Here is a 24262-nt window from a genome sequence, read left to right as displayed (position 1 = left end):
ACTTCAGGAGCCATTTTCAACTCTGTTTTGCCAGTTTACTTCCCTTCTTGAGGAGTTTCAGTTAAGTAACCAAAATTGTACATTCTCTGGCAAATAAAAATTTGTCTTGTGACCGTGATGATTCCTTATGATCTCCTATTACATACAATTATTTTGCAATCTCATTCCCAAATACCTTCTCTAACTGAAATAATAAAAATGATCTTACGAAGATTTGTTTCCCTTAGTCCTTTCTTGGATCAATTCACCCTTTGGATTCACAGTAAATATTCTGCAGTCTGGAACTCCCACTTGCATATAGGCATATACATCCTGCAAAAAGCACAAACAAATGCACATACTTTGTTATTTCCTTCTGTGATATACTGAAAAGCACACAGTAAAACTGACCCTGAAAAGACAGAAACCCCACCACCACCCCCAAAGTACACCGTAACAAAACACTTCTCCTCCCTCATGTAAGAAGCCATGCTTTTTACAGTACTGTCTCAAAGTTTGCTGAAATGGACAAGTTCAGGCAAGTCCTGGCCAAGGTTCCAGGACTCCCTTTGTCTGAAATACACAGGAACCAAGGTTCGAGAAATCCCTTTGTTTAGGAGATGGACAAGTCCGGGAGCTACGAAAGGGAGATAAGATACTGATCAATGGCCCTTGAGTGGTCTTTTTGTGTTGGCCCATCTCAAGGAAGATTGACATCTCTGAGGAAATCACAAGACTCTGACCCGAGCCGTCCCGAAATCTCTCGAAGGCTGGAAAGAAGGATAAAAAGGGCACGGACAAACCACAGTTTTGTGGGCATCTAGGTATCTGACCTCAGATTCCTCCACCGTTGTCCTACTGCTGCCTACTATCTCTTCTGGGATTGCTGCTCGAGACTCTGCTCCGAGGGACCTCGCTGCCCGAGACTCCACTTCCTGAGACCTCGCTACTCTGACCATCTTCTCTGCGTTTCAGAACCTTTGCCTCACTCCTAAATTGGAGCGAGACACCTCAAACCCTGTAACTCTTGTTCTCAAGCCTCAGACCACAGATATGCACCACAAAATCTATACCACACAATGCTATTTTTCATGACACTGTTCCTCTTTGGAATACCCCCCCTCCTCCCCTGCTCGGTTGCAATAGCTGCAGACAAAGTACAGGAATTGTATTGATAGGAAAAAAGATTCAAGATTGAGGAAAATCTGAAGAATTCTGGCAGCTTTCATTTAAGGTATCTGCATTTGAACTTTCATGACCAAACTCAGAGAAATACCAGTGTCCCATTGCCATATCAAACTTAAATAGACACAACAATAAAAGCCCATTTCCTTTCTTTCCCAAGTATTCCACGCATTTTAACCCTTCAATTAGAAAAGCTCAGACTTACATTGGGCCTGTTTCCAAAAGCAGCATAGAAAGGTTGTTTACTGGGTGCAAACAAATTCTTGATATCATTCAAACATTCGATTTTGAACTTTTCGGGCTTCTTTTCTATTACTTCCCTAGAAAAAAATTCAAATGTCAGTCTTAAAATCATGAGCAAATAGTGGATATCCTCCATCTAGCAGATCTAGCAGAGTAAAATGTTTGGTTACAACTATAATGATTAGCATCTGAAATCTTTTAAATTTGCTTTTTTTCTCTGAGATGGGGAGCAAAAAATAGATGTATGAAATCCTGCATGCTTACCTATGAAAGGCCGAAAATAAACTGCTGGGGGACAACATGAGAGGTCCCCTGGGAAGAATTGTTCCTTTATCATTCACCCAGTGTAGGTACCCTCTAGTCATATCTGCCATTCCAATGGCACGAGCAGAACAGTACAGAAACTTGTAGCCATTTCTAGAAAAGAAATATCAACTTAGTTCATTTTACTGTTGAAGACATTCTTTGTAAACACAAATATCCTGTTGCAACAATGCCTAGAAGCACTGATTTAGGTATGGACTTGTGGTGAGCTGCACCAGCTCCTAGGAAAAGACTGTTCCAGTGTTACGTTATCTGAAAAGTATATTATAGTTTTGAAAATGGCTCTATTAAAACAAAGAAGTTCAAAAAAGAACAAGAACAGTAATGGTAGGTCTATGTATCTAGAGAGACTAGAACCGTACATAGATAAACACCATATTGGCATCTCCCTGTTTCTTTCAGCCCAGGTATAGATGTTAACAATTATTTATCCGCACCACATAACATTGGATACCAGATCTCCTGTCTTGTTGATTGCTATTTTTCAGATCGTTACCAGAATTTGCAGCTCAGAGTGAAGGAAGCACAAGTACTCACCAAGCCCCACTTATTTTTCCTGCAGACTTCACAGTCATCTCTTTAACGGATTTGTAAACAATTACAGCATACACAAGAGACTCAACTTTTTAAGCAGATTTTCAGAGATTTGATTCTATTTGGCAAATAGTTCCCAAACTACCTTTTTATTTTACACTGAACACAAAACAAAGTTCAAGTTTTCTGCCATAGACTGCAAGGGACGACAGATGAAATTTAGCTCTATGAAACAGAGCAAAAGTCAACAAAGGATTTCTAAGGCCTCAAAATTACTTGTGTGGGAAAGAAACTTTAAACTTTGAACTAAAAGCCAAAGATAAAATTTGATTATTTGAAGGGAATTATGAAATGGTTTAACAGCTGATCCTGTGATCTTCAGTAGCAAGTATTATTTCTGGCATCTCCATTTATTTAATTGTTAAACAAAGAACCTAATCTAAATAAGAAGGAACAATGTAGGTTTGTTTCGTACAGTTATTGGACATAAATATTACAAGGCTATATACCTCTTAAAAGAGCACTACATTTACAAGGGTGAAGCTCACCACACTTCTAAACTAAGCATACATCTCACCACTACTGTAACAAGAAAGCTATCCTTCCTCTCCCTCCTCCCCTCTTCTAGTCACATAAGATGCCTCTGCAGGTCCTGCAGATTACAAGGTATACATGCACAGTTGACTAATCCAGACAGCAGATGGGGAAATTGCTTTTTTGCTGGGTTGTCAACGAAACGAGTGACACAGAACTTGATCCAGGCCACCAACCTTTGGGTCCGTGTAAGATTAGGATAGTTTCAGAACATGGAGTCATATCCTAAGGAGAGTTCACTTGAGTTTGATAGCAAATGTTAAAACAAAAAGCGTCTAGAAGTTGGGATGACACTGTTTGGGTCTGAAAGGTTTGTAAAGGCTTTGATTAACCTGAGTTACTGGAAACAAACATATGTGTGACTTTTTGAGAAGCTATTACTATTAGTACACTCTTATAGTCACAAAACATTACATAGATTTTAAAAAACTCATATGCAGAAATTTAAGAGAACTAACAGAACTGGTGGCTTCCATTCCTATAAAGTATACACCTGAGGGAAAAACCTGGCTTTGCTTGTATATGACAGAAGTGATTACTTTTCATCATTAAGGCCAATGTGCAAAACAATAATTCATCTATCATTATTACATTAATTACTAAATTCCAGATAGGGCCTATTACTCACTCATTTATGGAATGATAGAGTTTTGCAATGCCCTGATGAGTCCAGTCCTTGCCAAGCTGAGGGAGTATCTGTCCCAAAGCATCAGACCTAAAAGCAAAATTAGAGATAGCTGAAACTAAGCGTATGAGTTTCGTTAAAGACAACTATTAATGAATATACAGCTTACAATGAGTATTTACAGAAACACCTCTGCAAAAGGTCTTGGCCTTAGCCTGAAGAGAATTACTGTTCCACAACCATTAGTGGCAGCTATACAGCATAAGTCAGTTCCCAAGCTACCATATGCTTGCTAAAACTAGACTGTAAGGGCAGTAGTCACATGGTGAACATGTTAAAGAACAATGCAAGGAGGCTAAAGACATTTTGTAGTTTGCTGTAAACACAAGTATAAGTATAAACCAAAGCAACAAGTATTTCTCATAACCGTTAATAAATATTCTTCAGCAGTCATCTTAAGTCAGTCTTCTTTATCTTTGAAAAGTAAGACGTCATCAATAAAGCAAGACAACATACCAAATACAAAGAAAAGAAAAACAATATTTACTTGGTTATTGTTCCATCAATGTCCGATATGATGATTTTGTCATCCCAGTTCCAGAGATATATTGTTCCTGCACAACGGCAAGTCCCCTGATACTGGGTTGTAATACTGAACACAACATCGTTAGGGCCATCTCTGAGCTTCAACTTTGCCTTGAGGATAAATCAAAACAATTGAAAATGTACAGTGGTATCACTACAGAATTTTTAGAATCATAAATAAGCTCAAAGAAAAAAAAGCTTGTATGTTCTTCCTCATCTGTTTTGATCAACTCATCAAAGAGCGAACCATGCTTTAACACTGGCATAGCTCTGCTGGTTAAGTCTTAGTAATACTAAAAGATGTTACCTTAATTCCTGCTATTACAGTATACTTACAGTATAACAACTAACATTTGAGAATGTACTAACACATATAATCTGCTTACTTCATTTGTACACAACTGATCATACAACACTACTGGCTACTTAGCGGGTGCTTTTCTCAAAATTCTTACTTAATGAGAGCCACATATTTAGATAATAGCAGAAGTAATTTGTAAATTCATTTGAAATGAGTAAACTGCCCACCATCTTAGATGTACATTATTTGGCAATTCAGATTCCAGAATACCCAGTACTAGCAATGGAAAACATTTTGTATTTCTTTTAAAATCCAACTGTTATTGTTACATTTCAAGTGCCCCCATCTCTTTTTTTCCTACTGCTAGAGAAATAATCCCAGCATCACTCCTGACTCTGGGGAGTGTTTATATACTTCACTTCTAAAAAGTTGACAAACCACAACTTTTAGAATCAGAGCAAAGAGTACAAGAGAACTATGATGCATTAAATGTGCAAGGAAGGCAGACTTACAATCTGGTCGGAAGACAGTCGAAGTGACTTCTTGTAAGACGGAACATTCCCATGTGTTGGATGCTCTACTGGAGCAGAATCTATTTTCAAGGATTCCTTCAATTCTTGTGATGCTTCATCACTAGACGAATCATCTTCTGGGGGTCTAATATGATACCAAGAAGAACAAACTTAAGCTGCAGGAAATCCTTTTTAGCAGTATAAGATTCTTATTCAAGATTAATTTCTGTTTATGTCAAAGGTTTACTACTAGCCTGATAGTAAAGATTAACAAAGTTGAAAGTCTAGCCCATGCCCAGATGAAGTCAGTATATGACAATTAGCAAATAAGATTGTAATGCATGCTACTATTGGTGGAGCTCTAAATATTACTATGCATAGTCTAGCTGGCTCCACAAGAGTTTAGTAGAGACAGCGTCAAGTGGTCACTAAAGGTATACTGCAGATGGAAAGGGATACTGAGTGAGTAATGGCTTTGTTTTCAAGAAAAGCTGCCACACTTACTACCTATTTTAAACAGTGTATGATAAATCAGTGGAGTAGCTCACCTTTTAAAGTAAGTCACAGATTTATTTTTCTGCTAATTGGAGATTTCAAGATTAAAAGCAGCATTTAATCTCTCTGAATTTTACAGCATATTCAATTTCTTAAAATTTTAAAACATCAACATTTACAAATATGTTCATAAAACCATAGGAGAGTATGAATATACACAATGGGTTATTTAGTATGACAGGGTTTTGTGTTAAATACTGCTTGTTTTCAACTACATTCTTGGGCAACTTGTGCACTGTAATTAATGGTATTTTATTGTTTCAATTATTTCATGTTACAAAAAACTGCAGATGTTTTAAGTTATTCAAACAACACTAGGATTATACAAAGAAGTATGACAAAAAAATCTCAGTAATAATCCTACTATACTTAATAAGTTACAGAGCAGTGACCCGTTGCTAAAGGTTACCATATATGTCTTTGTTATTCTGTCAGTTACAGCAGGATTTAAGAAATAAAAACAATAGGATTTAGGAAATAATTGTAGTGTATTTCTAGTTCCTACAATGTCTACTGCCATATATTTTTTTGCTGAGTTGCTTGCCAAGCATATTTGGCTTCTCTACATTAGCTTAGCAGAAAACGTTTCTTCCCACAGTAGTAATGAATTCTTCACTCAAAAAAAAAAGACAAAAAACCCAACAACAACAAAACCAACACAAGAGAAGAGGAAAAAAACACCATTCAGTTCACAAAACAGTCTTCAGACAGGAACACACCTACTATTAACTTGCTCTTTTATAGTTGCTGGCAGTTCATTTGTTCTCTGCGTCTCAGACTTCCCCTCCTTTGCCTCTGGTATCTAAAACAATATGATAATAAAGAACATATCAACATTTTAAGCATTTTAAACCAATTCAAGGGAATCCATAATCCATAAACAAGTAAATAGCTATCAATACAGTATATAAGCTATACCACAAGTCAGAATCTCTCTTAAGATGAATTCAGCATAAAAGGACCAGCGAACTTCTAAGCTTATAAATGTATACCTTCTAAAATATGTATATTTAAGACATCTCCAATCTTTAGAAAGTTTAGTTTAGTCTAAAATCTGAGTATCTCAGCATGACATTTATTATGCATTTATCTATTTGTGTATACATTCCTAAAATACACTGCAGTGACTGAAGAGTAGCTCTGACAAGTACATATGGCTTAGAAGAAAGGATTTTAATAATATTGTGCATCAGCTAAATAGAATAAATGAATGAAGGAATGGTGAAAAAATGATGGTACTATTTGAGACTAAATATTCAGAAGTAGTTACAGCTACGTTGAGCAACTTCCTGCTGACAATCAGCGACAGTTACATGCACAGAGTTCTGAGGCACATCTGACAAATGAGTTTTTTCATCTTTCAATAGTTATGGAAAATAAAAATCAAATCAAGTCTCAGTTACCTGTTTAGTCATGCTTTCTCTCTTGCGCCAGAACCACCACCTTCCAGACTTCTTTGGCATCTTTTCTTTGACCCAAGATTCAACAGTAGCCTGAAAAATTTTGCATGTTATTAACTTTGTGCAGAAAAACAGAATAAAGAGATAAACACGCATTGTTATTTGCAAAATCTTCAAAGAAGTAAACACCGCCATTTACCTTGGGCAAACTTTTCTGAAACACTTGCAAACTCAGAATCATTGGAGCAGCCAACGCCCAGTTATAATACCTGTTTTAAAACATGTTGGGAAGTCATTACAAAACTGTGTGCAAACTGCTTTCACCTCAAAGAAAATACATCCATTTGCAAGCAACAACTAATGTTAAAGCTGGTTACAAGCAGAGTTACTCCATTATACATAATTCAGCACCAGTGCTGAAAAGAAATATTACTTTTATTAAATTTAATCCAAAAGTTAAATTCAAAAACAGCTATCTAAGACTAAGAAGCAGATCCATCAAAAACACTGGAAGCTGAGAAGTGCATTCACTTTATGTGCTAGATTTAAAATAAGCTTTTCCGTGAACTAATTGTATAATATAGACAATTTACCTGTTATAAATCCTTATTACCAAATTAGGATTGTCTATGAGCCCAGGGTTTTCAGCAAATTCATGGTAAGTAATAATATGCTCCATGAACTTTTCTGCAATCGAAGCAAATTTTAATTAAAATTAGAAATATGAAATCCTAAAAGGTCTGATTAGTTCACATCTAGAAAAATGTTTCCTGTCATTTCAGAACCTTTGCTGATTTTGCGGTATCATCGAGCTATTCTAATATGACCTACGTGTCAAGAGTCTTGTGACTGCTTGTCTTCTCAGAAGCACATAAAGCTTTGTACCACTTACTTTAACAATCACAGGAAGGAGAAATAAGATATAAGATGAGGGTGTATTTGTTCTGAGCCCTAATATTAAGCTTGTAAAATTTCACTTGATGCCTTGAGATGGGATGATCATTAAAAAAGTAATTCTAAAAATAATCATGAAATTACATGCTCCTAGAAGCTCAAAAATGTATACAACTTCAAAGCTAAAGATAGGCTTTAAGAGGGGATTTAAATGGTTAGAAAGGTGTTAACAAACATTTAAGAAAGGAAAACATTTAAGAAAGACAGTCCAAGACAACAATACATTCATCTCCCAGTAGCTTAAGAAACACTGAAAAGAAGAAAAATTATCAGACATTTGGAAATAATACAATGTATGAAGTCTTATAGTGAATTTAGCAAAGAATTTCAACCAGAAATGAGTGGTCAGATACACAATTAGCAGTAAGAAAAAGGAGTAAGAAAGTTTCTCAAGTTACTGTGTGCTCTTGATTAAATTGAGGCTAATTTTCACAATCTCTGCTTGGCAAATACCAATGAAGTTTTCTAAAATTCTCTATTTTCTTATCTTAACGTAAACCTTATTAAAGGCAAAAGCTTCATAAAAGTCAGAGCCACTTCATTTAGCTGCCTGACCTTCACAACCACTTATGTTTTCGTTTCTCACATACCTTTAGAAATCTCGCCATTTTCATTGAGACCTCCACAAAGTGATAGCGTGACATCAGGCAAGTCCATAGCAGAATCAGACATGCATTCTGTGCCACTATCAGCAGCAGCACTTCCTACTGATTGGGGTGACTGGGAACCAGAAAGGTTATCTGACTCAGTCCATTGTCTGAAGCCTGGATCAGAATCACTACAGAAAAGATACACAACTTTCATAAATATTTAACTTGTAAACAAATGCACACACTATCTATGACTACTCAAAAAAAACTAAACAAACCAAAAACAACTTGCTTCAATGCCACATACCATTATACAACATAAATCCAATAATACACAAGTCACACACCACCAGCACCACCCTCAACCCTTTATTATACTGGAATATACTAACTAAATTGGGAAATATTTATTTCTCTTTCGCCTGCAACAAAACTGGATTTAAAGAAAGAAGAGCTCTTCAACATTCTATTGTCACAGAGCAATATCATGCTCCTCAGTATTTGCCAGAATGTTGTAGAATAAAATTAGGACTGTTTTTTCCACAAAAGCCTAGAAATCCCAAGTTCTATTCTCCAGTAAGAACTGGGGTTCAGAGTTACTTAAATCATCCACGCAATAATTCACAAAGTGTAAATGTAGAATAAGCCTGTGTCTGTGGAATCTTAATTCAAAGCTACCTTTTGGGAAAGTAGAGCGCTGCAACTTCAGGTTCCAAAGCCTTTAGGTCCTCCAAGTAAATATCATCAGGTCCCTGGTGATGACTTCGTTTATGCACCCCTGTTAATTTTAACAGTCAAGTTATTGAGATGAAGCTATCCAGACACATTAAATACACACAACTGCAGATGATTCAGAATTAAAGCATTCATAAACTGAAGTTTAATTACAGTTAAAACTTTAACAATGCTTAAGACTTTAAATAGGAAAAACTGAAGGAAAAAAAAAAAACAACAAAACTTTGCCTCAAATTTGGTATATCACCCAAAGGAAACAATCAGCAGTTTTATTACATACCTTTCTTTTTTGAAGGAGAGTCAACTTTTGCTGTTGGTTTTGTTTCTGGTAAAGAGTCCACCAACAGTCTGGAATGATGGTCAGAATCTAATGGTAAGGAATCTTGTGGTTCTACAATTGCTGAAGCTAGAGAATCTTTAACATCCATCTGCTGAAGCATAGGATGAGTTCTTGGCTCAGGTTTCAGTACTGTACAGACAGAATCTTTCACAACCTCATCATCTTCAACTTCATCAGAGCTGAGAATGACTCTAAAATGAGTCTTCTCTGATGGAGTAATAGTAGCAGTTCTGGGATGTTCCAGTTTCTCTTTCTTGCTTATCTGAAAGACAAAACTCCAGTCAATCCTTTCACTTCGCAAATACATTTTATTCTAGTTTAAATGTTAAACTTGTTCTCAAAGGTAAGTTTGCCAGTAAACAGGGAGTCTGGTCACAAGTACACTGGTTAAGAATTTAAACATGTATTTTAGCAACAAAGAATGATAAACATTGGAAAAGACCTACAAGAACACCTAGACCAAGCAACAACCCATCACCATCATCCCTACTAAAGCACATCCTAAAGAGTCATATATACACGTCTCTTGAACACCTGCAGGGACAGTGACTGCCATCACCTCCCTGGACAGCCTGTGCCAATGCTCCACCACTCTTTCAAAGAAGAAATTCTTCCTGACATAAAACAGGTTCTACCCTGTTAGTGAAGCTGTCTGCAACAAAAGCTTTTTACAAGCTTGTTTAACAAGTTCAGTAAAGGAAGAGGCACAGAGGAAGTGTTGATGTGACAAACCACAGCAAGGAGAAAAAAGAAAAAAAGAGCATGAATATCTATCAGGACTTATGACATTAGCTGTTCCAGTAGATAAGAATTATTAAGGCTACCATCCCTTTAGCATGAGTTATAATTTAGCCCACAAAAAAAATGATTTCCAGAGTTGCTTTATTCAGTTTCTAGCTAAAAATTAAAAAACTTTCACATTGCCACTGCTTGGGCCTTCTGTAACTACTTTGCTCTACAGAGACTGAACAAAGACTTTTATCAACCAGCCACAAGGGGGTGCTATTTTCCTATTTCAGCTAAGAACTCTACAGAACAGCAGCAGATTTGTAGTGCAGGATTTTAAATATGCCAAAACTCAGTACACAAAGTTCAAGACAATAACCATACCTTGGTTGATTCCGGGAATCCTCCCCACGTCCACTCCATGTGAGATTCAGATCTCAGCAAGCTCTCAGCAGGTTTAACTTCTAGTTCCGAATCACTTTTAGGGCAGACTGGCTCTGAGTAAGTGCTAGCAAATAAAAAAGAAAAAAAAAGGAAAAAAAAAAGAAAAAAAAAAAAGGAAGAAAGCGACAGTGTTTAAAATGCATTTGTTGTTCACAGCTACTGTTGGTAGAGTTTTCTAGAGCTTAACAGAGCTTCAATTATTCTGCAACATGGCAAGAAGCCCAGCAGGGTTTTCAGACAGAAATTAGGTTAAAACCAAAATCACATTAAAGGACTTGCACAGCAATCACCCTAAACAGATTCCTTCACCATATCTGCAGTGTAGATATACCTCTTTCCTAAGCCCACCTTCTGCTAAAAAACAAACAAGCCTAAATAAATAAATAAATAAATACCTCAGGAGGAAAAAGGTGTAATCTAAAAGTAAGGCAGAAAACAGCTTTTAGATCGTTGACTCCGTAAAGATTCAGTATTTAAACTTGCTATGATAAGACCTGAGTAACAGAAGTCTTGCAGACCTAACTCATGAATGTACAAAATAACACCAAACCCCACATACAGCTGGGGAAAAAACATTATGCAAGTTACCATTGGAGAGTCAAGTTAACTACCTTGCTTAAGTTCTATCCTATTTTTCCTACGGTGGTTACTACATATGCATCAGAATACAGTCTTTGAAAATTACCTCTAGCAACTTTTAAGCCAAAGGAACTAACTCCAAAGAGAAGTGTAATTTAAAAACTGTTTTGCTCTTGTGGTCTTAAGAAAAACAAGAGTTTGTTTTGCTGTAACATTTATGGATGGGAAAAGCCCAAATCTATCCCTTCTTAGATCTATGATATAAAGTTTTGTTCAGTTGAGGAAAAAAAAGACCAATTTGTTTTAATACAGGACTGTGGGAAACTCTCAAAGATCCACACATGTAGCACATGCTGCATTCTGCATCACAAAAGTTAGGCATGTTACAGTTTTACAGATCAAGAACAAAACTGAGTAAAAGGCACATTAACTTCACTATAATTATTCATCTTCAGATGCACAATGGCATTAGAAAATGACTTACTTATCCAGAGGGGACCAGTCTCCATCAGATAACGGGTAATGATCCTTCGAGTGATAAATCAATGATTCTTTCTGTTCTTCACCTTTTGGTGATGAATTTGAGGATCCTCTGTTTGGAAAACATGAGACATTTAGTAAGGCAACTATAAGAAATTTGCATTACTAATTCAGCTAGAAATGTGGCATATATGTTATTAAAAATCCAAGATCAAAAGAAAGACATATACAGGTCGGACAATTCACTGATTGCAGCACACCCACATACAACTTAAAAAGTATGCAGTAACTAATATTTGAAAATATTATCAGCTTAAAAGAACCCTACTCCTCTGACAACTTCTAATATTGAACTAGGGAGTCACAAGACCTTAAGTGATATCACTCTCCAGGGCGAGCTAATACAACCAAACCCCATAACCCTCCATTAGATAAACTATAGAATCACTGAAAGTTACATAGAAAAGGCAGTTTTGACAATGCATTTGACAACTGAATATTTCAAAAATTAAAAAATTAAGAAAATAAGGGGCAGCTACTAGTTACATGATTCATCCACAAGTTTGTAGGTAACACACACCACAGTGAGTAACTGGATGTACTGCACTGAGCAGTAGGGTTTTTGGAACTGAGAACACTACTCAATATATGTAACAAAAACACACATCAAGAACCACTGAACTGGTAGGTATAGTATTTTACATAAAAGTCTCTTCAATATTTCAATCATGATTACTTCAAATCTTTTTAAAGCCTTCTGAATTCACTTGGATAACTAAGTATTCTTAGGATATGACTAACTTGAGGTTAGATGAAGGGCATCATAGCTACACAGCACGTATAATACAAATACCAAACCCTTAACATTCAGTATTATTATTCTCAAGAAACTTGATAATGACAGCTTGACTTGAGATTACTCCTGCAAAGACAATATACCATTTGCATTCGTCAGCCAAAATAAGCATGAAAGAAATGTTTCATACTATATACTAAACACTGCAAGAGGCAAAAGGTGTTGCCAGACAATTAAGAAAGCATACTAGAAAATAATTAGTCACGTCCCTCATTATTTCAGCTTTGGAGGGGGACAGGATGACAGGAAGGTCATAGCAAACAAATAAAAATCCAAACACAGTCAAAGACCGCTGAAAATAAAATAATTGATATTAGACCAGTGCACTGTAATTTATCACATATGGTTTGACTACTAATTCTAAACTACCTATTTTGCAACACTCAGTAAGACTGCTACCTACTTCCTCTCATGCATTTTTCAATTGTATGCTTTATCTAAATAGATAAGACTTTAGAGACAGATAACTTCCTTCAGACTGATGCACTCTGCGGCCAGATTAAGAAACCAATGAAAGTCATTTAACATCACTAGATTAGAGTGCTTCAGAAAGTTAATGTCCTGTTAATGCCTTTGTGAAAACAGGTGAATTATGTGGACTGAAATGGAAAATCCATTTTGCAGGGTGGGAGAACAGACACAACACGCATAGCACCTTAGAAATAAATGCCTCCCTATTCCTTTCTGAGCATACACACTAATCTTAGTCCTCCTGGTACTATTTTAGGTAAGACAAGTACTAAATCTGTGGCACATAGCAACAAAGCTAGAAAAGACAAAGGATATATTTAAAAAGGCTGTAAAAACATTTGGAAACGGATTTTGGGTTTTCCCAAGAAACCGGAAACATCTTGTCCTTCAAGCTGTAAGAAAAGCACTAGATAAGACATGATGTACTAGTATCTACGGCTGAATTTTTGACCTTCCTGTCAGAACACAACTCTTCCCTTTTCCGTTCTTGGTTTCACTCTGAAATGCACTAACTACTAAGGTTCTACTTCTGTATTATTATTTTTTTCCCATAACAGGGCATTTATAATAATAGTAATAATAATAATCACGTCAAACCTGCTGATATCACTTATATCCTCACAAGATGTGAGAAGATGCCTTTACTTCCCCCTCCTTTCCCCAGCTGCATCTTCATCAGGGAAGCTAACAGCATATGCCTACAAGGCATTTCAATTCCTGTGTTGGTATACAGTCATTCTGATATGCATTCCCCTAACAAATACATAGCCATGAAGTTATCTTAGCATCTCTAGGCCTGTGTTGCTACAGTTTATTTGTTCTGTCCTCCAAATAACTGTCACTCACATAACAGCATTCTTTTAACAAAAACTTCTTCCTTTCACATCATCACTCTCTACTCTGAGAAGGAACTTCCACTGGTGCTTTTATTTATTTAAAGATAAACAAATAAAAAGCCTTTCTGATCCTTCGTTCCACAGTTTACAAAGCTAAAACCATTATGGAAACACTCTTGTTCATTCAGCTATGATTGAACTAGATATTTCAGCCAGAACTACAACTTTATATTCATCTCTAGTCAAATTATAGTAATTGCTAGAATATCAATTTGAATTCTAAACACTTGTTGAAAATAGCCACTGTTAGTGCAATATTCCTATATTTTTTGCTCATTTCTAACACTTGATTAAATGAAGAATAAATCATTCAGAGGTTATACTCACTTTCCTCCTGTACTTGATGGTTATTTTGATTTTTGATGTTTTTTAACTATGACAGAAATATCAAAGAATCCCTTTGGTTGGAAGCGACCTTTAAGACCATCGAGTTCCAATTCCCCTGCCAAGGGCAGGCTTGCCACTCACATGATCCAGACATTGTTGTCTCAGTGCTCTTGCACTGAAGACTGAACAGAGATCTAGGCCATGCCCTAACAGTCCCCATACACATACTAAAGGAAAGGTTTTTCAGTTATACTTCATCCTCTTACAGCAAATCATTCTTCTGTTTTCCAGATCAGATACTGAATTTACTCAGTGTATTAAGCATTATAGCTGTTTATAAACTAGTAAGCTTCGTCTAAAACCTAACTCTTCTTCTTTCATTCAACAGCCAAAGAAACTTCCATAGAAAACTGACGATTAGGTTTTTTCCTGGAGTTTATGTGCTGTTTAAGGAAAAAACAACCTAATGCCTATTGAAAGTTATGGATTACTTGTGTACGAAAAGGGTACCAGTTACCCTTTAAAGGCCCAGCAATACCCAGCAAAAGCAGTTAGCAAACACAGTAGCTTACCTAAGGGGCTGAACACTTTTCTCATCATCTGAGCTAATTTCCATTTCAAAAATCTCTTCTGTCCCAGTAGAAGAAATCTGATCTTCTTTCCTGATATCCTGCTTGTATTTCTTTCTTCTTCTTTTTTTCTTTTTCACTGATCCCGGGGTGAATACAGTCTCTGTTTCCATAGCATGTGGAATTTCTGAGTTTGCACATGTCCTCTCACTTTCACCTGATATCAAACGATTGTCAGAGTCTTTAAAAAACTGGTCTTCAGTGGGTATTGGAGATGTGGCCAAATATGCAGGAACTTTTTCCTAAACAGCAAAAAAGAAATAAATAGATTCTCAGTCACAGAATCACAGAATGACCCGGGTTGGAAGGGACCTCAAGGATCATGTAGTTCCAACTCCCCTGCCTGGAAGGGCCACCAAACATACACATTTACTAGATCAGGTTGCCCAGGGCCCCGTCCAACCTGGTCTTGAATACCTCCAAGGAGAACCTCCCTGGAAGTAAATGGAACTGTATTTAACTTCTTTGCTTTGAAGCACATGATTCCATCCATAGATGAGTTAACAGAACTAGGCTAATTAAGCCCACTGCTGTCTATTTATTTTGAAACAGATACACAGATAGGTGTAGGTTGGAAGGGACATCTAGGGATCATGTAGAGAGGAGACTGGAATTAATTATCTTTGATGTGTCTCCTACTCCAGGCCATTCTATGATTTACTCAGGTTAGAAAGAAATGTATCTACCTACAAAACAAAACCAGCACCAACCCTCAGCTAGTTAAAACTGACTGCCCACTAAAGAAACAATCCAGATGAAGAGAAATCTTTATGAATCAACCACCAGGTGCTTATTTGTATCATAACAAATCAGTAAAATATATCAAGACCTAAACTGAAAGAAATACATTGAGAAATAATATGAAGAGGGGCAAAAGGGAAGGAAAATGAAAGTGCATAGTTAGTGGTTACCATTCTTGCTTTTTGAAAAGAATCTTAAGACTGATCTATTCTCATCAACAGCTAAGACAACAGCAGCTAGAAGAACTGCTTTCAGTTTTGACTTTACTCACTGTTTATGCTGCAAAAGAACTCAAGTTTCCTTTCTCATAAATATCATGACCTCCTGCCCTAACTTAACATTTAGTGCACTAGTCTAAATGCTTATTTACTCCTTCCATTTTAAGTAATATTTAAATATTTTCAAATGGAGTGCTTCCTCTTCTTCCCTTGCAACAAACACAGTGTCCATAAACCAGTAAGCAGATCAAGCTCATTTCCTTGAAAGACACTGATTCCTGACAGCGAATTCACAGCTTCACTTTTCCCTTACTAAGACAGGCCCTTTCCCCTCTATTTTCTTTAAATATTTTACATTTTTACACTTAAAATTCCTTTCCCCTTATCTTGCTGAAATAAAAAATGCGAACATTCAAAAATGGACTAATATGTGTGACTGAAAAGTTCCACAATTACTCAAGTTCTATATCCTTAGGAATACGGCACTGCAAATCTGTATAACTGCAGCTTCCAAGAATTTATATACTAAAAGTAAAAACATTCCTTCAAAGAGTGGCCTATTAATAAAAAATTAATTACGTTTTGAAACACTGGTAATGTAATTCTACAAAATACCAAGCAACCTGGCAGCATTGAAAGTGATGCAAGATTCAGTCAGAAAATGAAGCTTTTAGAAGCAGTAATATTGACAGTACTCTTAACGTAGTATTGTAGCCATCAAGATGCACAAACCCCTTACATTTTCCTCTTCGGTTTCTTGTACAAAGAATGCTTCTCCATTGTCACCCAGTTTCATATGAAGATCAACAGCATCGCCGTTAATTTCTATATCGATCTGTGAAAAGAGATAACTTAATGTGATTAATTCATCACAGGTGAAAGCACTGACCTAAAGTCTTGCTAATCTCTGATAAACCTTATTCCCTTGTATGATCATCACTCTTTCTCCTTCCTTGAAATGTGTTACAATGATCTTTATCTTGTTAACTCAAAACACACCGGGCTGTTAGTTGAGATCCTGAAAGCTAGAAGAAAAAAGTGGAAAAACATGGAAAACATCTGATGATAAAACACTGCTCACCTAATTTAGAGCTCCAGAAGCATAAACTATTGATTAGTCTTTCTTTCCTAGAAGAATGCTGAATGACCGAGGCCATTCATGTTTATATACTTAAAGTTCAACCTGAATTGGAGCCTTGTACAAATCTGAGTCCCAAAGAGCAAAAGGTAAAGATGACAAGGTAGAAGCCTCCTGGAAGCAGGTTTTGTTCTGACAAGTAATGTTCAACTATATTTCAACAGGATAGACAATTCCCACATTTCTTTTTGCAACTCAGACATTGGTTCAGATTTTCCTTCTCATGAGTTTACAGGAATATGACATGGCACCACAAATCTTCTGCAACTGTATAATGCCTTCGCAAAGGGAAAATACTTCTAAGCTCATAAACAGGTTATTTAACTTACATTCATTGCACAGAATAGAGAGACTACTCTTCCCTATGCATATCAAATATAGGAAAAACAGTGGATTAAATATATATATATATATTATATATAAAAATTATTTTAATTCCTCTTCCTAATGAAATATTGAACATCCAGCTAAGACCCATTCCAAATTTTTCTAAACAGAATGTTTAAAGTTCAGATAAAATTACCTTATTTTTCAGCAAATTTACTTAACTAATGGTATCTGACTATAGGTACTAAGCCTTGACATTGCAAAATCTAATAGTTGTCAGATAAAAACATGATGGGTTTGCCTTAAGATAGAAAATGCCAGTGGCATTTCAAGCCATATATAGTTTAGACACTTCGGTGAAAAAAAAAGATCAAGTGAAATATTGCAATTGCTATGGGATATTCAGTATGTACATTACTCAAGATCCGGTTTCCTGCCAATGCAAGAGCAAAAATAATCCTTTGAGCCGTAGCTAATATGATATGAACACACATATTCATAGTGACAGTACTGTAACATGAAGTGGCCAGTCAAATAGGAAGACCTACTTCTAACATTAGCACATAAAAAGGCAAGAATAAAAACCAAACACACTACAATGCTAAAAAAAAAAAAAAAAAGAGAGAGAGAGAAATCACTATAAACTATAAAGATGGGGTAGTTTCTTTCAGTGTTGTTGTCTTTCTTAGAAAAGCAATATATAAGCCTTAAGTGCTATGAACTGTTTAAATCAATCAATCCTTCAGCACCACACCCACAGGCAACACTGCCGTACAAGGTACTTCCTTCTGCAGAACATCCCTCACAGGGATGTAAACTCCCCCCACAATCAGTTCATTTTAGATCAAATTTACAACCCAATCCAACTCACTCCGTATGCACATAATTACTAAAGTGTAAGCAAAGGAAATGGCAAGATGATCCACTCTGGTAGCTCTGGCTCTCTGGATTGGGAATTGTACCAGGTTCTCTTCCTAATAATCCCATAAGTGAATGAAGTTTCATTCCCAATTTTTATTTGCTTGCAGATATTATTAACTGCATTTCCTGCTGCATATCAACATTAAACAGATAATAAAAGGGATTATTTATGACAGGTCACCAACATTCAAGATAAACTCTATTTGTCCCCAGACATTCTGAAAATAGTTCCTTCAATATCAGGAATCAATTATAAGTTATTAAGCATTTATTTCCCAGGAATCTTGAATAAGTAAATAAATAGTCATATAAACATTTTAAGAGTGAAGTATATATGCTTGTATTAACCTTTTTTAATAGCTCAAAAGCTGTCAAAGCTTTTCTTGTTGGTTTTTCTTCCCTCCCCTCCCCCCGCAGAGTCCTTAGATTCTTCCTTCTTTCCTTCTCGGAAAAGGTAGTCAGGCATTGGAATGCACTGCCCAGGGAGGTGGTGGAGTCACCGACCATGGGAGTGTTCAAGAAATGTTTGGATGTTGTGTTGATGAATATGATTTAGCCAGGAAGTACTGGTAATGGTTGGACTAGATGATCTTCTAGGTCTTTTCCAACCTTGATAATTCTGTGATTCTGATTCTGTGATAGATTACCACAGGAAGTTTCACTTTGCATTCCAGAACTCTCAGTCTGTATAGCATATATGAGAAACTGCTCTGTACTTAACCAGACTGCTAATTGGGGGTTGAGAAAAGAAGGAACAGAGGAAATAAGTGAATGCATTGGTATTCCAAACTTTGCTTTGGTCCACTTTCGGAACTTACCACTTTTTCTTTAGAGCGCAGGACACCGAGCTTCCCAAATCGGACATGAAAAGGAGAACACTGGTATGTACCATCCTGCTGCCGGACCACAACCACATCGATGCATCCTGAAAGGGTGGCCTGATTAATGCCTTTGTACAGTTCCTTCACAGTAACCAGGACTTGTCCCGCAAGTTGTCCTACGTAGTTCATAGTCTGAAACTAAAGGGAAGAAGGGGAGGGAAAAAAAGTTAATTAAGAAAAGTTTTGTTTTCTTTTTTAAATTTTAATCAAAAGACACGTGTTACATCATTTAACAATTACTCTGCTTAATGGAACAAGCTTTACACAAACACCTTGAAGCCAACAGAATTTTGAGCCAATTCTCATATTACTACCAGTCTCTGGAGTTATAAATAAATTCGCTATTAAGAATGGATTTTAAGAGTGAATTTATTTTGTCACGGAACAAGTAGTAAATGCTTTTTCAACGTAAAGTTACGAGCACATAAAAACTGTTTTGAACAACAATGACCTTCAGAACTTGAAACTGACACAAGAAACACTTCTACCCATGGTAGATAACAACAGACAATCAAAATTATTAAGACTCTTCCATTAGCTTTTGACTCAATAAAATTTCAGTAGGTGCCACCTATAGCTACAATACATACTTCTCCTTAAAGCTTAATGGAATTTGGAAGTATCCATATTTGAACAGCTGCTGAAGTAGTTTGCTCTGAGAAAACACAAACCTAACAGAAGGATCTTGTTCACAAAGAAAGCCTTGCTATATAAGAGTGGGGAGTTTAGGACAGAACAGAAAAAAAAGGGAAAATGAACATAAGAAGATCATGATACAGTCAAACTGGAAAGAAATTACTGGATACAGTCATTCATTAAAAATATTTAAGTGATCTTTTGAATGACTGTAAGCCATTCAGACTAAGAATACAAGGTGAACTACATCAGTTGAAAGGAAATGAAGCCTGTAGACTTCTCAGAAAGTCCCAACTTTAATAGAATGAGGCAGGAAAATCATGAAAGCATTCTAATGGAAACCTAAGTTTCTCTAAGCCTGGTAGGCTTGAGAAGTGTGGAATGGGGGAAAATTCTTCTACAGCCGCATTGTCCTTTAATGTAATTTTAGATTTCTTGTATGTTTATAGTTACACTGGTACCATTATGGCCTCAAGTTGCGCCAAGGCAAGTTTAGGTTGGATATTAGGAAGAACTTCTTTACAGAAAGGGTAGTTAGGTACTGGAATAGGCTCCCCAGGGAGGTGGTTGAATCGCCGTCCCTGGATGTGTTTAAGAGCCATTTGGATGTGGTGCTCAGGGATATGATTTAGTGTAGGGTTGTTAGAGTTAGGGTTCTGGCTAGGCTGCAGTTGGACTTGATGATCTTCAAGGTCTTTTCCAACCTGGGTAATTCTATGATTCTATGAGATGCCACAGATGTAAGGCCCTTTTGAATGAATGTAATACACCCTGTGCTTCTGTAAAGAAGGCTTGGAAGGCCTTACTGCTGAAGTAACTGATGAATTACTTAAACAACAAAAGCAGTGCTGGGAGGAAAAGCTTTTGCACAATACAGTTTTGTTCAGAGGCACTAAGAAAAACATCTTAAATCCAGCTTTAAATGCAATTTGAAACCTTGTTTATGGGCTAATAAAAATAGATAAGGAACAAGCAAATTCCTCTCCACATGACTTGAAAGATGACAGCTTGACAACCTCAACTCTAAAAGACTTTTAAATTAGCCACAGAATGACTTTGCTAGGTAACATGATAGAGAATTTTCTCCCATAGCTTCTGTACAATATGGTTGGTGAGGACAAGAACAGACTGTCAATGAGTGGCTAATAAAATCAGCAGAATGGACTCCTAGCCAACAGTATTAGATTAATAAAATTGTTTCCTTTGCAAGTAATTCTATGTGCAATGACAAACCTGACTGCTCACTCACAACACTGCAGCTCACTTGCCGAAAAGAGAAGGCCCTCCTTCAATCCTTCCTCACTATTCCCTCTTAATAAGCTCCCTTTTATCTCACACAGCTGGCAAGAAGATACTCAGTTCTCATCTTCTTGTTTCAATAGTGAGTAAGCCTGCTCTGCTCACAAAGAACGTGACAAAAACCACATCAGTGTGAGGCCCACAGCAGCACAAGGGGTCCCTATGGTGCTGACTTTCATGAAAAACAAAGATTTTAAGATGCCAAGAATCAAAAATAGACACCTTTTGACACAGCATGCAGTTCATATACTATAATTCAAGGAACAGGACTCAATAAATTAGAGATTAGGAATTCCCTCTCACTTCAGCAGCGACTTCTTTAAAGATGACAATTTCACACTAAACATCAGGAACTGAGTTCACTTGGTAGATGCTCTGCTATCCCCTCACAGACACGTACCTGACCTCTCTGAACAACAGAAGATCAACCCCCAAAGCTGTAAGACTAAATAATTTGCCTATTGTAGATACATTCTTGCTTTCCGATTTGGAAAGTTATTTCTTCCAGAATCTCAGTTACATTTACATAGCTCACAGCACAACATGTTTTTCTAAACACACAGAATTACCACTTATGTGTGACATAAGCCTCACTTATGTATGACATATGAACTTCTGAACCTACTAAGTACTGAAAACAATGGCTTATAAAAGGCTTCTTTGTTTGTAAGGAAGTGTTCACACAAGCACTGTCACATACATATATATATATATGTATGTAACAGTATATATATATATACATATGTATGTATGAAAGCTAGTTGGAATGGAGGAAGGGATCTAAACTACACTGCTCTATGTTATAACAAAAGTGTTTTTTCTGTTGTATGTTTTACTTCATGCAGCAAAAACCAGAAACTGAAACTGTAGGCAGGCGGGGGGAGGAAGGGAGGACACAGAAGTAAATACAAAAGGAAATTGCTACTTTGGAAGTTCAAGAGCTAAATAAAAACCTGTCTCCTCCACTAAAAAAAATAGACAAAGCCCTTAAGTTCACCCTGAGTATGTTGGTTGAATTCCTCATGCTACAGGAATGAGAAACAGAATGGCTCTCAAAAGTGATCGGGTGGTACTATATGTCAAGTTAAGTATTTATTAAGTATTTACATATTCTACATAACAGATAGCTGAATTTGAAGAATTCACAACCCAGGGAATGTATATATTTGCATAATTGTGTGCCCTGGTGGCGCAGTGGTAGGAATGCCGTTTTGCAACACCGGGGCCCGGGTTCGAATCCCCCCTGTGGCGCAAGTGGTAGAAGTGCCGCTCTGCTACACAGGGGCTCGAATCCCGCGGGTTGGACTCGATGATCTCTAAGGTCCCTTCCAACCCACACGAGACTGTGATACTGTGATAATTAGAGTAGAAAGCTTTGTAGGAAGGAATTATATCCGTGTACCATTAAAAAACAGAAGTCATTTTGGCTGCTACAAAACCAACAGGTCTTCTTGAACAACTTCTTTTATGTTGTACAGGAATACTCATATACAAAGCAAGTGACTTCAGATGTGGCTCTGGGCAGCCTGGTCTAGTAGATGGCAACTGTGCCCACAGCGGGGGGGTTGAATCTAGATGATCTTTGAGGTCCTTCCAACCCAGGCCATTCTATGATTCTATGATTTTAACTATTTTAATTAGAGAAGGTCTTTTTCAAGAGTTTTACTAATTTGTACTCCAAACACCAGGGGAAAAAACATGACCACGTGAAGCAGAAGCACTGCAGCACAAAGTCTACTTGACAAAAACAAGCTAGCAAGTCAACAAAGAAAGCAAAGCAAAGCAAACCTGTCTTTGCTCCTAAGTATAGGTTTTAACTCAGAAGCCAGGCCAGCCTGCTCAACACCCAATTAAAGTATTCCTTGTATTAGTAAATACAGACTGCTAATTTTGTAGATATTTTAACTATGCTGCAGGCACCCATCATTAGCAATAAATGTCAAACTCACCAAGATTCCAGAAGGAACCCTCTCATGGGCAGAAACACTTGTACTGAAGTCATCTTCAAGATCATATTTTTCTGAGAGATTCATCTCAGAAAGCAGCAATTTAACTTTCCAAAGCACAAATAAATGTGAAGTTCACAGCCATATCAGAATGCTGTACCAGCATTTCTTCTCCATCCACAGAGGGATAGAAGAAATACGCAAAACTTCTGGTCTCCTACAGAAAGCCATTCGCTATACTTTCCCACGCAGCACTAAGGTTAAAAAGGAAGCGTTTCTTTAAGAAACCTCACATAGAAACTCCTACACCAATAGGCTTTGCTTGAAATGTCACAGCCCCCTTGCACTCTGAGATAAGCAATAACACAGACAGACTTTGCCATATGTTTGCACTGATAGGTAATGATCTTCTATGACGCTTAGTCACATGGCCGTAGCTGAGGCTCCCACGAACGGCAGCAGGGATTTGGTTAATGATTCTCGGGCATTAGTTCACTTGCAGACTTTCTGACCTCTGTTGTAACTTCGGCACCTGTAGCGGTGTTCAAAGTTCTACTCAGCCAGCAGCATTCAGGAACATCAGCTGCCTCCCTGCGCCTGCTCCCTTCACTGATCATTTCATCTGGCTGACTATTCAAGTTTGGTATGACAAGTAGGATGCTAGTTCCAAGCTCAGCTATTTGTGGGCTGCTCATCACCCTTTTCTGTAGTAGCACTGTAGCAGGAAAGGTAATAGGTAATAGGTAATAGTCTCGTGCGGGTTGGAAGGGACCTTAGAGATCATCGAGTCCAACCCCCGGGATTCGAAGCCTCTGTGTAGCAGAGCGGCACTTCTACCACTTGCCCCACAGGGAGGATTCGAACACCCTAATAGCTAAGTGCTATTAAGCTTATACTAAAGCACATATCAAAATAAATTATTTTCCTTCTCAGCTCTTTGTGAATCCATGCAGCTTCTCCCATTGCTCATTAATCACAATACCTGATAAGAAGTATGACTGCATTTTTAAATGATTCTTTCCTACAGCAAGCTTTATGATATAGTCGATTGTATTAATTTAGTTTTATAGCATCCCAGAAATACAGTATTATTTTCACCTACAGAATAGAAAACAAAGTTCAGAAGATTAAGATTTATTTAAGCCAAGTTAAAACTTGACTTTGCAGCGTTTCCCAGGTGAACCTCGTGAGGTTCAACAAATCCAAGTGCAAGGTCTTACACCTGGGTCAAGGCAGTATCCACTATCAATACAAGCTGGGGGATGACTGGAGCACCTCCCCTATGAAGACA

General features: G+C 37.1%; 1 protein-coding gene across 6 annotated transcripts in view; it reads right to left on the bottom strand.

Annotated features, from left to right (window-relative positions):
- The window catches only part of LOC107310014 (phosphatidate phosphatase LPIN2-like), a 110872-nt gene that overhangs the window by 4419 nt on the left and 82191 nt on the right, over positions 1–24262 (bottom strand). For 5 of the 6 annotated variants that reach the window (XM_015855244.1, XM_015855245.1, XM_015855246.1 and 2 more), the window contains 18 exons: positions 19028–19228; positions 16563–16658; positions 14808–15106; positions 11690–11797; positions 10567–10690; positions 9397–9718; positions 9060–9159; positions 8382–8569; positions 7431–7524; positions 7037–7106; positions 6841–6930; positions 6157–6239; positions 4883–5027; positions 4032–4180; positions 3488–3574; positions 1672–1824; positions 1370–1484; positions 209–312 (listed from right to left, as the gene is read on the bottom strand). In XM_015855244.1, the coding sequence (XP_015710730.1) occupies positions 209–312; positions 1370–1484; positions 1672–1824; positions 3488–3574; positions 4032–4180; positions 4883–5027; positions 6157–6239; positions 6841–6930; positions 7037–7106; positions 7431–7524; positions 8382–8569; positions 9060–9159; positions 9397–9718; positions 10567–10690; positions 11690–11797; positions 14808–15106; positions 16563–16658; positions 19028–19228 (2528 nt within the window). Of the gene's footprint in view, positions 1–208; positions 313–1369; positions 1485–1671; positions 1825–3487; positions 3575–4031; positions 4181–4882; positions 5028–6156; positions 6240–6840; positions 6931–7036; positions 7107–7430; positions 7525–8381; positions 8570–9059; positions 9160–9396; positions 9719–10566; positions 10691–11689; positions 11798–14807; positions 15107–16562; positions 16659–19027; positions 19229–22974; positions 23336–24262 lie in introns of those variants that run through there. The other variant, XM_015855250.1, reaches the window with a different exon arrangement.

Source organism: Coturnix japonica, chromosome 2 (genome assembly GCF_001577835.2).
Source record: "Coturnix japonica isolate 7356 chromosome 2, Coturnix japonica 2.1, whole genome shotgun sequence".
NCBI classification, from domain to species: Eukaryota; Metazoa; Chordata; class Aves; order Galliformes; family Phasianidae; genus Coturnix; species Coturnix japonica.
Note: the sequence above shows the minus strand (reverse complement) of the source record. Positions and strands in the feature narration are given on the sequence as shown.